The sequence below is a fragment of the Podarcis gaigeae genome (assembly GCF_964106915.1).
Source record: "Podarcis gaigeae genome assembly, chromosome: 13".
Lineage (NCBI taxonomy): Eukaryota > Metazoa > Chordata > Lepidosauria > Squamata > Lacertidae > Podarcis > Podarcis gaigeae.
In genome coordinates this window covers 6,175,782-6,192,394 of record NC_139689.1, presented here as the reverse complement: position 1 = coordinate 6,192,394, position 16,613 = coordinate 6,175,782, and the positions used below count along the sequence as shown (strand labels likewise).

General features: G+C 48.3%; 1 protein-coding gene across 1 annotated transcript in view; it reads right to left on the bottom strand.

Moving 5' to 3' along the window:
• Positions 1 to 3,876: 3,876 nt before the first annotated feature.
• The window catches only part of TGM1 (transglutaminase 1), a 53,813-nt gene continuing 41,076 nt past the window's right edge, over positions 3,877 to 16,613 (bottom strand). Inside the window, exons 8-15 of the mRNA XM_083706626.1 lie at positions 16,174 to 16,312; positions 15,250 to 15,353; positions 14,613 to 14,701; positions 12,435 to 12,588; positions 11,054 to 11,335; positions 8,455 to 8,615; positions 6,560 to 6,696; positions 3,877 to 5,501 (exon numbers count right to left, since the gene is read on the bottom strand). Of these exons, the coding sequence (XP_083562752.1) occupies positions 5,054 to 5,501; positions 6,560 to 6,696; positions 8,455 to 8,615; positions 11,054 to 11,335; positions 12,435 to 12,588; positions 14,613 to 14,701; positions 15,250 to 15,353; positions 16,174 to 16,312 (1,514 nt within the window). The 3' untranslated portion in view covers positions 3,877 to 5,053. The remainder of the gene's footprint in view (positions 5,502 to 6,559; positions 6,697 to 8,454; positions 8,616 to 11,053; positions 11,336 to 12,434; positions 12,589 to 14,612; positions 14,702 to 15,249; positions 15,354 to 16,173; positions 16,313 to 16,613) is intronic.

Here is a 16,613-nt window from a genome sequence, read left to right as displayed (position 1 = left end):
TCCTTGACATCTGATGTGAGGGCGTTCCACAGGGCAGGTGCCACTACCGAGAAGGCCCTCTGCCTGGTTCCCTGTAACTTGGCTTCTCGCAATGAGGGAACCGCCAGAAGGCCCTCGGCGCTGGACCTCAGTGTCCGGGCTGAACGATGGGGGTGGAGACGCTTCTTCAGGTATACTGAGCTGAAGCCATTTAGTCTGTTTTTGTGACTGTGTGGGACCCAGTTCAGCTACTGACTGATTGTGTGACTGCAGAAATGGATAAAAGCCCCCCATCCAAACAATGACTATCATTAGTGCAGGTAAGAAGAAGCAAAAACTTAAATTTTTATCATCTACAATACTGTCTTTTTTATACTACAGTATGTTGATGATTGCTTTCATTTTATGGATCAACAGTCGTTAGTAAAATTCATGTTAAATTGCTGTTTTAGGGGTTGTTTTTAAAAGTCTGGAACAGATTGGTCCATGTTGCATTACTTTCTATGGGAAAGCGCACCTTGGTTTTGAAACGCTTTGGTTTTGGAACAGACTTCCGGAACGGATTAAGCTTGAGAACCAAGGTACCGCTGTAACTGGTAAAGTACAGATGCATTGTCATAGGAGCAAGTAGCTCAGAAGGAAGAGAGGTGGGGCCTTTCTTCCACCTCTACACTGCTCCAAAATAAAGCTTTCGATCAGAGATAATTCTGATACAGTGGTGCCCCGCAAGACGAATGCCTCGCAAGACGGAAAACCCGCAAGACGAAAGGGTTTTCCGTTTGCGAGTTGCTTCGCAAGACGAATTGCCCTATGGGCTTGCTTCCCAAGAAGGAAGCCCATAGGGAAATCTCCGGGGACCTCTTTTAAATGCTGGTGGTGGGGAGCAAAGCCTTTCCCCCCCCCCTCCGGCCTTCAGAAGAGGTCCAGGAAGGCTGGCGGGGGCCGAAAGGCTTTGCTCCCCACCGCCAGCATTTTAAAAGCGGTCCGGGATAGCAGGGAAGCGCTTCCCGCTATCCTGGACGGCTTTTGAAGGCCGGCGGGGGGGGGGAGCAAAGACTTTCGCCCCCCGCCGGCCTTCAGAAGAGGTCCTGGACCTCTTCTGAAGGCTGGCGGGGGGCGAAAGTCTTTGCTCCCCCCCGCCGGCCTTCTGGGGGGCTTTAAAATCGCCCCGGGACAGCGGAGAAGTCCGCTGTCCGGGGCGATCTTAAAATGCTGGCGGGCGGCAACGCTGCCGCCCGCCAGCATTTTAAAAAACCCCGGGACAGCGGAGAAGTCCTCTGCTGTCCCAGGGTTTTTTAAAATGCTGGGGGTGGGAAGAAAAGCACTTGTACCCCCCCCAGCTTTCAGAAGAGGTCGGGGGACAGACTGTCCCCGGACCTGGTCTGAAGGCGGTTTCCATAGGAACGCATTGATTGATTTTCAATGCATTCCTATGGGAAACCGTGCTTTGCAAGACGAAAAAACTTGCGGAACAAATTAATTTCGTCTTGCGAGGCACCACTGTAATTCAAAGGGGGCTGTCTAGTAGATGTATGATATGATGTCCTTATTCAGACTGTGACTGTCAAAAAGGAAATAGGAGCAGAGTTTGTCAGCCTTACTCATTTCAAAGGAAACTCACTTCTCATCCAGGGACGTTTAAAATTTGTGTATCTCACCTCCTCAACTCTTTAACTGGAAATTGCTAATCCAAGCACTGAGATGCCGGACACTACTACCCCTTTTATATCTCTAGTAGGGATTACTCTGCTTCAGTTTCCATCCCTGAGCTTCCTTCTGCAGAATTACAGCAGCATCCCCTCTCTCCCTGCCTCAGTTTACTCTCAAGACCAGGGGTCCGCAAACTTTATCAGCAGGGGGCCGGTCCACTGTCCCTCAGTCCTTGTGAGGGGCCGGACTATATTTTTTGGGGGAAAGGGGGGGGGGAGAACAAATTCCTATGCCCCACAAATAACCCAGATGCATTTTAAATAAAAGGACACATTCTACTCATGTAAAAACACGCTGATTCCTGGACTGTCCGTGGGCCGGATTTAGAAGGTGATTGGGCCGGATCCAGCCCCCAGGCCTTAGTTTGCCTATCCATGCTCAAGATCAAATTTTCCTTCTCCCTTTCCCTCTCCATGACCACATCCCCCCTCCCCAAACTTCACTTTCCTTCTCCAATGCCATAATGGGATATTTCTTTCTCAGCTTCTGAATCTACAAAAGTGTCAGAAATATCTGCTCCTCCAGCCTCTCTTCCACCCACAGCTTCCCACAAAAAAATCCCCTTCGCTTGCTCTCTGGGCCTGTGGGGTGGGGGAAGCCTCCCATGGGGGCAGAGAGAAAGAAAGGGAGGATACACCTACCCCAAGCAGGTCATGTTGCTCCCTAAAGGTAAGGTAAAGGGACCCCTGACCATTAGGTCCAGTCGTGGCCGACTCTGGGGTTGCAGCGCTCATCTTGCTTTATTGGCCAAGGGAGCCGGCATACAGCTTCTGGGTCATGTGGCCAGCAGGACTAAGCCACTTCTGGCGAACCAGAGCAGCGCACGGAAACGCCGTTTACCTTCCCGCCGAGTGGTACCTATTTATCTACTTGCACTTTGACGTGCTTTTGAACTGCTAGGTTGGCAGGAGCAGGGACCAAGCAACGGGAGCTCACCCCGTTGCGGGGATTCGAACCGCTGACCTTCTGATTGGCAAGTCCTAGGCTCTGTGGTTTAACCCACAGCACCACCCGCATCCCTACATGTTGCTCCCTAATTCTCCTATATTCCTCCTCCTGAAATGACCCAAATGGATACCTGAAAGGGCCATGTTTGGCTCTATTCACATACCTGATGTGAATTACTGTATGCTTGTGAAACATGGGCCACTTATAAACGCCATCTCCAACTCCTCGAAAGATTCCATCAATGGTACCTCCGAAAAATTGTACGCATTACTTGGGAAGACAGGCGAACTAATGCCTGTGTACTGGAAGAAGCAAAGATCACCAGTGTCAAAGCGATGATCCCTCAACATCAACTTTGTTGGACTGGTCATATTGTGCGGGTGCCTGATTATTGCTATCCAAAGCAACTACTCTATTCCCAACTTAAAAATGGAAAGCGTAATGCTGGTGGTCAACAAAAGAGGTTTAAAGACTCTCAAGGCAAATCTTTAAAAATGTAGTATAAACACCAACAATTGGGAAACACTTGCCTGTGAGTACTCCAGTCAGAGAACAACCTTTACCAAAGGCGTCATGGGCTTTGAAGATGTTTGAACTCAGGATGCAAGGGAGAAACGTATTAAGAGGAAGGCACGCTTGGCAAACCCTCACTGTGATCAACTCCTGCCCGGAAACCAATGTCCCCACTGTGGAAGGACATGTGGATCCAGAATTGGCCTCCACAGTCACTTACAGACTCATTGTTAAAACTGTCAAAACAAAATAAAAAAATTCCTTCCAGTAGCACCTTAAAGACCAACTAAGTTAGTTCTAGGTATGAGCTTTCGTGTGCATGCACACTTCTTCAGATACCTTCTTCAGATGCACACGAAAGCTCATACCTAGAACTAACTTAGTTGGTCTTTAAGGTGCTACTGGAAGGAATTTTTTTTATTTTGTTTTGACTATGGCAGACCAACACGGCTACCTATCTGTAACTGTTAAAACTGTGTTTATGGAAGACAATCTTACTCGGCTATGAGTGATCGCCGAAGAAGTGCCCCCTAGTGGCTGTCATAATCACAGCGTGATGACAGACCAGTACAAATACTATATAGGAGAGAGAGGAAAAGCCAATGTGGCTTTGAGGGGAGGTCAGCCTGGACAATACCACAAAATGCAACAGCTGTTAACGTGGGTTTGTGACAGCTGAGTGCTCCAAGAAAAGAAGAAACCCACACAACCATTTAAAAAGCCAGGTTTAGAGATAAAAATCATTTATTTTCAAATAAATACCTATATTAAGTGTGAAAAATAAGAGTAACAGGCTTTGGCTTCACTCATTTGCATGTAGTTTAAATGTAGCATAATTTATCATATCTTCACATAATCACAGAGCTGTCATCTTATGTTATTTTGGCTCTTTTTAAAAGCATGCACAGCTTGGCTTCAGTGCAAAGTTAAGGAAGAATGTGGACATTTGGTGTTTGCATACATTTAAATAAGTGAACAGAGGCAGGGCAGCCAATGGCCAATTAATGCATTTTGCGGTGGGTTAGTAGTCTTCCTCAAGCAGCTTCCCTTCTCTTCTTTGCTGTTACCATTTTAGGAGGGCAGGTAAAAAAATCCTTCCCCCACTACAACCAGTGCATGATAACGTCCTTGTACCGGTGACCCAAGGAGATAAGAAAGTGGCAAGATTCATCTAATGTAAATGTGGCGTTAAATTTCCAATGGATATGGTGGGGATCAAGCTGGATTTACTTAGGAGGACTTAAAAAAATGACCCCTGTGTGTCTTCTCCCTTCGGAAGCTCATCGCTTGCCTTTTTTTGGGAGCAAGTGTTGTGCCTGTGCGAGAGAGTGAGCTTCAGTGGATTATTTAAAAACAAAAGGTGTGCGAAGGAGCAAAAGAGAACAACCAGTACAAAAACATTTCAGGGGATCCCAGTGATCAAGAAAGAGGGAGTGGATTTGTAGGGTGCTGGCAACGCTTGGGCTTGGGAGAGAGTTAAATGGACAGTGCAGGTATGTGAGGGGATGGCAAACATTCAGGTGGAAGATGGACGGACAGGCAGAGAGGGACTGGTCGACATGGGCTCAGAGTCGCGAGTTTTGTGGGGAGCGGGGACAGAGAGCAAGGAAAAGGGGAAGGAAGAACAGAACAAATTGTGTGAGGGGAGGGGAAAGCAGAGATATAACTGGGCAATGGCAAATAAAGGGCAGGGGCAGCAGGGTGGGCTGTATATGGGTGATGGACGGCTGAGAGACAACCGAATATCGAGGCCTTGGCATGCCCGCATCCTGCAGAACTGCTGTGGTTCTGTGGCTCATTCATAGCACGCCCCCTCATGTTGCTCCCAGTTCGGCTGGCACCGTATGCAATTCATCACACAGTACATCACATTAAAAATAAAAAAAAGCTAAAAAGGTCTGCCTCAGACCCCCCGCCCCGCCCGCACGGCAGGCGACCCACGGACATTGGGGGAGCCTCGAGGGTCTGGCTGGCGGGCTGGAGACCTGCGGGCATTGGCTGGGCTGCTGCGGCCTGTCGGCTGGCGAGCCGGAGACGCCCTGTTGAGGGCGGGAGAAGGTGCAGGCGAGGCTCGGGCGGGGGCCGGAGAAGGTGCAGGCGAGGCTCGGGCGGGGGCCGGAGAAGCCCGTCCGTGGGCCGGGGAAGCTCGTCCGCGGGCCGGAGACCCCCGAACTGGGGCTGGAGAAGCCGACGAGGGGCCTCGTGGGGGTCCCTGGGTCACCTCGATCGTCAGCACCCCGTGGACCTGGGATAGCTGAGGGCTGTCCAGGCTGGCTACCAGCTGGCGTTGGCCTGCACGGAGAGGTGTGAACGTCTGTCGTAGCGTCACTGTTTGATGTGGGCCGATATTTCTGCAAAAGAGGGAGAAAGAGAGAGTTAGGTTCCCCAGCTTGTGTTTTCAGAAAGTCCAGAGTTCAGAAGTAAAAAGGTAAAGGACCCCTGATGGTTAAATCCAGTCAAAAGCGACTATGGGGTTGCGGCGCTCATGTCGCTTTCAGGCCAAGGGAGCCGGCGTTTGTCCGCAGACAGCTTTCTGGGTCATGTAGTCAGCAGGACTAAACTGCTTCTGGCGGAATGGGACACAGCGACGGAAACCAGAGCGCACGGAAATGCCGTTTACTTTCCCACCACAGCGGTACCTATTTATCTACTTGCACTGGTGTGCTTTTGAACTCCCCGTCGTGGGGATTCGAACCACTGACCTTCTGATCAGCAAGCCCAAGAGGCTCAGTGGTTTAACCCACAGCACCACCGACGTTCTGGTCCAGTGCCAGGGCTCGAAGAGTCCAACCCTCCAATTCTAGGTGTGCAATAACCTGATTGCAGGTTCTTATTAGGAACATCCTGCCTTACTTTGGTCAACTCTTCGCTAATTTGGTTTCAGCTTCCACCCTGAAGCCTCTGTCATATGCAACTCCTGAATTAAGGACAAAATGAAAACTAGGGAGCTATCTGGCAACCCAGACAGATGGGCAGGGTATAAATATTACCAGTGCTCCCCCCTAAAAAAAATGTTTAGGGGTACTCTCATTTTCCTATTCATATTGAAGTACTGCCCTTCGATGAGGCTGAATTTAGATTCACAAAATGTTTAGAGGTATGTGTACCCCTGTGTCCGTCCCCCCCAGGAAAAAAGTTCTGAATATTACAATAATAATTTATTATTATTATTATTATTATTTTGATCAAATTTGGGGAGTTTTTTATTTGCCCTTTCCCTCCTCTCAGCCCTGATTTGTTGAGTGTTTAAAATTGCATTTGAATTATGCGATGTGAATTTTGCTGAACGCTTTCGTATAGCACCTGGTAATCTTCCCGACGAAGGGAAGATGGCTATTGTTTCAGATGCACAACGCCCTTAAATGGCAGCCCTGCCCCAAAGAATCCTGGGAAAGGTAGGTTTACTCACCCCACTGTCATTGTATTTGGGGTGGAGAGACCCGACCCCTCCATATGGAAGATGGCCCCTGTCAGCGTCACCGGAAGGGGGTTCTTGAAGACAATCTGGACTTGGGTTTCTTGTCCAACGATAGCTGGGCCCAGCAACTGTTGTCGGGGGGAAAGAGAGGAGAGAACAGAGAAAGCATTGACAAGGGTGAGCAGTTCTGGATTTACGTACAGTGGTGCCTCGCAAGACGAAAAGAATCCGTTCCGTGAGTCTCTTCGTCTTGTGGTTTTTTTCGTCTTGCGAAGCAAGCCCATTAGCGGATTAGCGCTATTAGCGGCTTAGCAGATCAGCTGTTTAGCGGCTTAGCGGATCAGCTGTTTAGCGGCTTAGCGGATCAGCTGTTAAGTGGCTTAGCGGATCAGCTGTTAAGCGGCTTAGCGGATCAGCTGTTAAGCGGCTTAGCGGCTTGGGAAAAAGGGGGGGGGGGAGGAAAAAAAACCAGCAGGAACTCGCAAGACATTTTTGTCTTGCGAAGCAAGCCCATAGGAAATTCGTTTTGCGAAGCACCTCCAAAACGGAAAACCCTTTCGTCTAGCGGGTTTTCCGTCTTGCGAGGCATTCGTCTTGCGGGGCACCACTGTATAAGCTAAACAAGCTATCGCTTAGGGCCTCACTCTCTTGGGGCCCCTCCCAAATTAAAAAAACAACAACTGGATGTACATTTCTAAAATATAAGATAAAAAACAAATAAAACCTACATACAGCAACAGTGTTTTGTGTTGTGCAGGCTCCTATGATGTAAGGCCTGCTAGCCTGCTCCCTAAAATATCACTGGTTTGCTCCTTTCTATATATAGGGTGACTACATTCTGCACGGGCTGGTTGCATGGCAACATGGGCAAATGGCTTGAGATACCTATGTGGTCCATAAATGACCATATAGCCTATTTTCTTTTATTCTTATAGACAACATTTTCAATGTATGATTCTTCTATTCCCCCTGCCCCCACAGATTTGACCACCCATCTGCCCCAATGTCTCCTTTTCTCTTTGAATTTGTCTTCTTGATCTTCCCTTTCTACTAACGTTTTATAAATTTCACTGGTTTCTCCTTTTATAACTGTACAGGGGTACCTCGGTTTACGAACTGAATTAATTCCGGAGGTCCGTTCTTAAACCAAAACCGTTCTTAAACCAAGGCGTGATTTCCCTAATGAGGCCTCCCGCCACCAGTGCCCTTCCACTGTTTGGATTCTGTTTGTAGACCAAGGTAAAGTTCGCAAACCGGGATACTACTTCCGGTTTTCTGGAGTTTGTAAACCAAATAGTTCTTAAACAGGGCTGTTCTTAAACCGAGGTACCACTGTATTTTCTTCTTTATCTCTACTTTTTATAATAATTTTCCCCCAAATTTTGTATATTCTTTACAGTTCTTGTTTTGTTTTTTTAATAGGACTAAAATGCTCGTTAAAGATCCATTCAAGTCAACTGGGGTGTTGAAAACTGCCTGGGATCCACTGGCGTTCCTGTGGCCCCGGACCCCCACCACGAACACCTGTTTTTCTAAGTGTAGTCCCATGGGTGTGGGACCTCATCTCTGTGGCCCCCCCATGCCTCTTTATCTGGCTCTCAAAACCCTCTTCTGGACACTCCTGCTTGCTAGTTAAGCTCCACGACTCAAATCAGTCCTCAAACCCCTCAAATTCCCTTTGGCTTGTCTACACGGAGGACAGCGAGGTAATTACACACAAAGGCAATGTTTACATCCATGGCTCCACCCACTTTGGTCTCTGGCCCCGCCCACCATGGCAACTGGCCCTTCAAAGCCTGCCCAGAAGAGAAAGTGGCCCTCAAGCCCCCCCCCACCCCAAAGAGTCCCCCCACCCCTGACTCTAAACCACAGCCCCTGCGCCATACCGTCAGAGTGAGGTCCGGCGTCCGCAAACGGAAGGTGTGCTCCTTCGCGATCACCTGACCGGTTTCGGCCACTTTCCCCGAGATGCTGAGCTTCATGGCTCCCTGGTCAACCAGGTGGGGCTTGTACTCCGCGTAGGAGACCACCATGGGAACAGCCTGGCCTGGAAGGGAAAGGCAGGGGAAGGGTTAGGCAAACTGGGACCGAAAATCACGACAAGCTCTATGGCACAACCTGTGGCTCTACGCAGCTCAGGACCAGGTTCCCTGAGAGACGGACCGCTTTAGTATTTATTTACTTTATCCCTTAAACACCCAGTCAATTGCCACAGTCAGTGGAAGAGTTTTCGGCAAGTTCCAAAGATCGCCAAAACCCGCTCTGCAGTAACCCTGAGTGTCTGGAGGCAGTTGGAGGATGGATGGCGGCTAACAGATTGAGGCTGAATCCTGACAAGACAGAAGTACTGTTTTGGGGGGACAGGAGGCGGGCAGGTGTGGAGGATTCCCTGGTCCTGAATGGGGTAACCGTGCCCCTGAAGGACCAGGTGTGCAGCCTGGGAGTCATTTTGGACTCACCGCTGTCCATGGAGGTGCAGGTCAGTTCTGTGTCTAGGGCAGCTGTCTGCCAGCTCTATCTGGTACGCAGGATGAGACCCTATCTGCTGGCAGACTGTCTTGCCAGAGTGGTGCACGCTCTTGTTATCTCCCGCTTGGACTACTGCAACGCGCTGTACGTGGGACTACATTTGAAGGTGACCCGGAAGCTGCAACTAATCCAGAATGCAGCAGCTAGACTGGTGACCGGAAGTGGCCACCGAGACCATATAACATCGGTCCTGAAAGACCTACTTTGGTCCCCAGTACACTTCCGAGCACAATTCAAAGTGTTGGTACTGACCTTGAAAGCCCTAAACGGCCCAGTATACATGAAGGACACCTCCACCCCCATCGTCAAACACGGACACTGAGGTCCAGCTCCGAGGGCCTTCTGGCAGTTCCCTCACTGCGAGAAGCAAAGTTACAGGGAACCAGGCAGAGGGCTTCTCGGTAGTGGCGCCCGCCCTCTGGAATGTCCTCCCACCAGATGTTAAGTGAATAAGCAACTATCTGACTTTTTGAAGACATCTGAAGGCAGCCCTGTTTAGGAAAGTTTTTAATGTTTGATGTTTTATCATGTTTTCAATATTCTGTTGGGAGCTGCCCAGAGTGGCTGGGGAAACCCAGCCAGATGGGAGGGGTATAAATAACAAATGATCATGATGATGATAACTCAGAGCAGGACTTTTAGCATAGAATATCCGTATTCTGCAAATCATAAAACTTCTTTCAAAACTACTGCACTACACTGAAATGTTTAAATGTTTCTTTCGTTGCCCTCAATTCTTCCTGCCACACTTGCCGTCCTCTCCTTCGAGAACCACTGACTTAGAGAGAACGCACCACGTCCCGTGGATTTCCTCCATGCCCCCCCCGGCTCCACCCAGGGAGCAGTGTCCCGCCTCTACCCGTTTTGCCACGTCCAGCTACTATTCCCCTGCCACAGGGTGGCCCGGTGATTTAAGGTGACCAAGAGCCAGTGTGGCGTAGCAGTTCGAGTTTTGGACCAGGACCTGGGAGAGAGCCGGGTTCGAATCCCCATTCGGCCATGAAGCTCAAGACCGCAATACCTCAAGGGCCACCTCTTTCCATATGAACCTGCCCAGACCCTGAGATCATCATCTGAGGCCCTCCTTCATGTGCCTCCTCCTTGAGAGGTCCGGAGGGTGGCAACACGAGAACAGGGCCTTCTCTGCAGTGGCTCCCTATCCGTGGAATGCTCTTCCCAGGGATGTTCACCTGGTGCCTTATTATACACCTTTAGGTGCCAGGCAAAAACGTTCCTTTTTGACCAGGCCTTTGGTTGACCTGATGGACAGCTGGACATCGACTTATACCCTTTTAAAATGTGGCTCTTTTTGAGGGGGTGTTACTGGGTTATCGCGGGTGGCGCTGTGAGTTAAACCATAGAGCCTAGGACTCGCCGATCAGAAGGTCGGCAGTCCGAATCCCTGCGACAGGGTGAGCTCCCGTTGCTCGGTCCCTGCTCCTGCCCACCTAGCAGTTCAAAAGCACGTCAAAGTGCAAGTAGATCAATAGGTACCACTCTGGCGGGAAGGTAAACGGCGTTTCCGTGCGCTGCTCTGGTTTGCCAGAAGCGGCTTAGTCATTCTGGCCACATGACCCAGAAGCTGTACGCTGGCTCCCTCGGCCAATAAAGCGAGATGAGCGCCGCAACCCCAGAGTCGGCCACGACTGGACCTAATGGTCAGGGGTCCCTTCACCTTTACCTTACTGGGTTATTGTTCTTATTTTGATGTTATATATTGTGATCTTTTCTGTGAACATGAGACCTCCGGGTAGAAGGGCGGTGTATAAATTCAAGAAATAATAATAATAATGAAGTTCCTGGGGTGATCTTGGGCCAACCTCTTAGCCTGGCCTACCTCGCAGGCCTGTCGTGAGGGTGAAAAGTCGGCGAAGCCTGTCCAGCACCCTGAGATCCTTGGAAGAAGGTGGTATACAAATTTGAAAAAACCACAACCAAATATATAAGGTGTCGTACTTCCGCTGGCCGGCACCTGGACCTCCCTCTTCTCCTGCTTGAAGTTGCTGCCCGTTACGCCGGTGTAATACATGACGGCCACAAAGAGGTTGAGGGAGACGCTTCGAGGCATGGAGCTGCGGTTCTTCAAGATGACCCTCAGGGAGATGTCTTGGCCTGTGTAGGCCTCCTGGGTGTCCACCGTCACGGAGATGTCGTCGCCCCACTCCTTGTTGGTGTAGATGTGGGCCTTGGTGCCGTGCTTGGCGGCCGTTTCAACCGCTTTGCGCTCCGCTTCGGAGCCTGGGAGAGAAAAAGAGGGAGAAGGATGGAGAGAGATGCTCAGGTGCTGCTGCTGTAGCAGCTAAGAGGCAGGTGAAGGTCTAGAGCGAAGACGGTTTCATTCCAAACTGCCTGCAATTTAATTTAATTTTCCATTTTCGAATACAGTGGTACCTCGGGTTACAGACACTTCAGGTTACAGACTCCGCTAACCCAGAAATAGTACCTCGGGTTAAGAACTTTGCTTCAGGAAGAGAACAGAAACCACGCGATGGCAGCGGGAGGCCCCACTAGCTAAAGTGGTGCTTCAGGTTAAGAACAGTTTCAGGTTAAGAACGGACCTCCGGAACGAATTAAGTACTTAACCCGAGGTACCACTGTATTCATTCAAGCAACCTTAAAATACCAAGGGCTTCCCTTCTTCTCTTTCCGCGGTTTGTTTTGCAAAACACAAATCCCTGCATATTTTATAGCAAAAACGTTCCTTTCTAACCAGGCTTTTGGTTGATCCGATTTACATCCTATGCCCTTTTAAAATGTGCTGTTTTTTGTGGGGGGGCGCTATTGGGTTCTTGTTTTTATTTTTATTAGGTATTTTGTGGTTTTATATCTTGGTTTTATTCCCATCAGATGTCAAGGAAATAAAGAACTATCTGACTTTAAGAAGACATCTGAAGGCAGCCCTGTTCAGGGAAGTTTTTAATGTTTGATGTTTTATCGTTTTTTTAATATTATGTTGACAGCCGTCCAGAGTGGCTGGGGAAACCCCAGGCAGATTGGCAGAGTATAAATATATTATTATTATTATATTATTATTATTACAGTGGTACCTCGAGTTACATATGCTTCAGGTTACAGACTCTGCTAACCCAGAAATAGTACCTTGGGTTAAGAACTTTGCTTCAGGATGAAATCGTGTTCCGGCGGCGCGGCAGCAGCAGGAGGCCCCATTAGCTAAAGTGGTGCTTCAGGTTAAGAACAGTTTCGGGTTAAGAACAGACCTCTGGAACGAATTAAGTACTTAACCCGAGGTACCACTGTATTATTATTATTATTTATTTGTGTGTGTCCTGCCTCAGGAATCCCAGCTGTCTGCCCCCTTGTCCACACAGCACATTACCTTCAGGATGTTTGTAAATGTCGGTGACATCATGGCGCTGATTTGAGCCCACTGCCTTGGTACTGATTAAGTGACCGATTGCCTTCTCCTCCACATAGACGATCTTGAAGCTGCCGTCAGACTGTCGCTGCCAATACACCTTGTCACTGTTCACCTGCAAAGAGAGAGAGAGAGAAATTAGGTCAAAGAAACCCATCAGCAGGCCCGCCGTCGTGAAAATCAACACCTGTGTTTGCCCATGATTCTGTTTGGGGGTAGAGGGGGTAGAGGGGCATCTCTGCCCCTTGTCATTTCACATAATTGTAGGGTTGGAAGAGACCACGAGGGCCGTCTTGTCCAACCCCCTGCAATGCAGAGATCTTTTGCCCAACGTGGGGCTCCAACCCCTGAGGGTCACAGCCTCCTGCTCTACCAACTGAGCTAAACTTGCCCAAAAACTGAAGCTTGCTTAATGAACCAGGCAGAGGGTCTTTTCGGTGGTGGCACCCACCCTGTGGAACGCCCTCCTGTCAGATGTCAAGGAAATAAACAATTATCTGACTTTTAGAAGACATCTGAAGGCAACCATGTTTAGGGAAGTCTTCAATGTTTGATGTTTTATCGTGTTTATAATATTCTGTTGGGAGCTGCCCAGCGTGGCTGGGGAGGCCCAGCCAGATGAGTGAGGTATAAATAATAAAATTATTATTATTATTACTTCTCCTCTTTAGCTACATGATCCCTAGAGAAGGTTTACCCAGAAGTCAAGTCACAACAAGTTCAACAGGCCGGCAGTCCAAAGTGTTGCCAGCTCAAAATTGCCACGGTAAACTTTGAAGAGAGAGATATAAGGCATTCATCCCCATTTCTGTGGCAAAGACCTTGTGTATCTATGTCTATCTACCCATCGAGATAGATAGATGGACATTTCAATTTCACTGGATGCTATAGCAGAAAACCAGTTTAGTGATGACAAGGATTATTATGACTGTGTTGCAGATTGTGTCTTCGGGTGCTGTTGAAACCTTTCGTCACCTTCAACCTGTGACTTTGTTAGCTGGGGCTGATGGCAACTGGAGTCCAGCAAAATCTGGAGGGCAGAAGTTGGGGAAGGTTGCTCTAACCTTTTGTTTATCCACAGCTGTAACTGAAATTATTCCACCCTGTTGCAAATAAGGTGAGATTCAGCTGAAAACTTATCCTGGCTTTTCCAGTCTTGCTATAAGTTGCATTTCTCCACCCCCATCATTCTGCCCGGACGCTGAGGTCCAGCGCCGAGGGCCTTCTGGCGGTTCCCTCATTGCGAGAAGCAAAGCTACAGGGAACCAGGCAGAGGGCCTTCTCGGTAGTGGCGCCCGCCCTGTGGAACACCCTCCCATCAGATGTCAAAGCGATAAACAACTACCTGACATTCAGAAGACATCTTAAGACATCCCTGTTCAGGGAAGTTTTTAACGTGTGATATTTTACTGTATTTTTGGTTTCTATGGAAGCCGCCCAGAGTGGCTGGGGAGGCCCAGCCAGATGGGCAGGGTATAAATAATAAATTATTATTATTATTATTATTATTATTATTATTATTATTATTAACCACTTGACGCATCCGTTGTGTGGAGCTATTGCTGTTGGTTTTGTTGGATTTCCTCCTTGCAAACAGTTGAAAGTCTGCAATTTTTGAGAATAAACCTGATTTGCAATGGGGGTGGAATAATTTTGATTGCAACTGTATGTTGGAGCGTCTCCACCCCCATCGTTCTACCCGGACACAGAGGTCCAGCGCCGAGGGCCTTCTGGTGGTTCCCTCACTGCGAGAAGCAAAGCTACAAGGAACCAGGCCCTGTGGAACACCCTCCCACAAGATGTCAAAGAGATAAACAACTACCTGACATTTAGAAGACATCTGAAGGCAGCCCTGTTTAGGGAAGTTTTTAATGTGTGACATTTTAATGTATTTTAAATCTTTGTTGGAAGCCGCCCAGAGTGGCTGGGGAAACCCAGCCAGATGGCCAGGGTACAAATAAATTATTATTATTATTATTATTATTATTATTATTATTATTAGTGATAGAATTGACGTCTGCATTCCTGGGGAGCTCTCCCTGGTGCTGAAGGTTCCAAGTCTGAATCAGAGATGCGGTGACATGACCAAGGGATCTCTCAGTAGCATTCGCACATGCAAAATCATTCAGAAACAAGTACCTCAGCAAAGCAGAAGGAGGCATCGTATTTCATGTAGACCAGCCCGTTCTTGATGGCCTCTACGGAGCAGGGACCGCAGCAGAAAATGCCTGTTGAGGAAAGCAGGGGAGAGATGAGATGGAGCTCTGTGTCATACTCCCCGTCCCCTTTCCAGAACAGACAACGGCTTCCAGTGTTAATCTGCGGAACTCCTTGTGGCACGATTTGAACTGGCGTCCATACCGTGGCAGGTGTTGCTTAAAAATGAAACCACGTAGCAAATTGTTCTCCCAACCAGGTGATTCTTCCTCGGTACTCAAACTCAGGAGTTTCCCTCAGTGATTCAAGCACCTTTTATGGGGCCAAACAGAGTCTGATTGGCTCACAAAGTCACCTGAACCCTGCTGGTCGGATGGATGCAGTACCCATCTCCAGCCATCTGCAGTGCTAGTGTGCCAGTGCAATAAGGAGACCAGTCCAGCAACTCCCAAGCTATTAGGCCCACTCCACCTAGTTTGCGACCCCCAAAAGTTGTAAGCTGGCCAGGTGTCCTCCAGGTGTTTTGGAGTACAACTCCAGCATGCATGATGGGAGATGGAGTCCCAAACAGCTGGAGGGCATCAGAGTCTTTATGTGCAGGAACGTTTCCTTGACTCACCGCTGCTGGATTCCTGGGGCGTGGCATCGACAACCTGCCACCCATCAAACCCTGAAGGCAAATCGGGACGTTTCATCCAGCAGTCGTTCCAGACATGGAAATTCCTGCATCCGGACAGGGGAGAAAAAAAGAATTAAAATGGGGTACTTGGAAGTGGAAAGAAGCAGATGTCCCAGCAAAGAATGGAGACAAAAACTTACGGAATATGCAGAAATGGCGAAACTTATCAGAAGAATAAGAAATCAAGATAAGAAACTTTTTTTTCCCAATAAAAGAATGGAAATGGTTTATTGAATGTTTATAGATAAATTGCAAACAGATAAAAAACATGGGCAGGGTTATTGTAATAACCTGCAGTTATTACACAAGAGTATATATTTAGATACTTAAATGAGCAAATTAAATGGATTTGGATAGGCCGCAGAGATTCTAAAATAAGTTTAAAGAACCACAGAAAGTGGGAAAATGTTTGATTGTAAAACTAATGAAATGTGTAAACTTGAAAAGTGTACCGTACTTTTCCACGTATAAGACACCCCCATGTATAAGACGCCCCTAATCTGGGGGACTCAAATTTAAGAAAATTGGGGGAGATGGCGCTGTTGAGCTTTTTTTTAGGGGGGATTGCCGAAAATCGCCAATCAACACCAGCCCTTGATGCAGCAGCCAATAACACGCCCAATAGCCGCTGACAGCCGTGGCAGTAACCAATCAAATGCCTGCCCTATGCACTCTCCATGTATAAGACGAACACCACTTTTTAGCATAGCTTTTAAAGGAAAAAAACCTAGTCTTATACACAGAAAACTACAGTAAATAAAAAGTTTCTCTTTAAAAAAGCGGGGTACTTGGGTGGCGGTCGTCCTGGGTTCGCCCTTCCTCCTGAACACAGGAACCCGAGACGGAGACGGCAGCCGTGCTTACCAAACAGAGTCGGCATTGAGGTTTTCCAGTGGCTTCATGTTCTCGTCAAAGTATATGTCCATGGTGAGGCTGACGTCCGTATCGTGCGCCGAGTTGTAGTTGGTGACGGTCCGGGTGGGAATGCCCAGGCACCGGAGGACTGGGGGGACAAGGAGGAGGAGCAGGAACAGGGAGAGATAATAAATAACAACAACAACAACAACTTTTATTTATTTCCCGCCCTCCCCGGCCGAAGTCGGGCTCAGGGCGGCTAACATCAGGTACATAACATTGATATAAAATCAAACAATAATTAAATTACCTCCTAAAAACATGTAAAAATCAAATTTAAAGTCTAATTAGATGGCTTTCCACAGGGTTAGGGTTGGGAACAGTAAGCGCTCCACTGAATTGAAATTTCAGCCTTCACGACATAGGAAAACAGCCATTTTTGTGGAGGG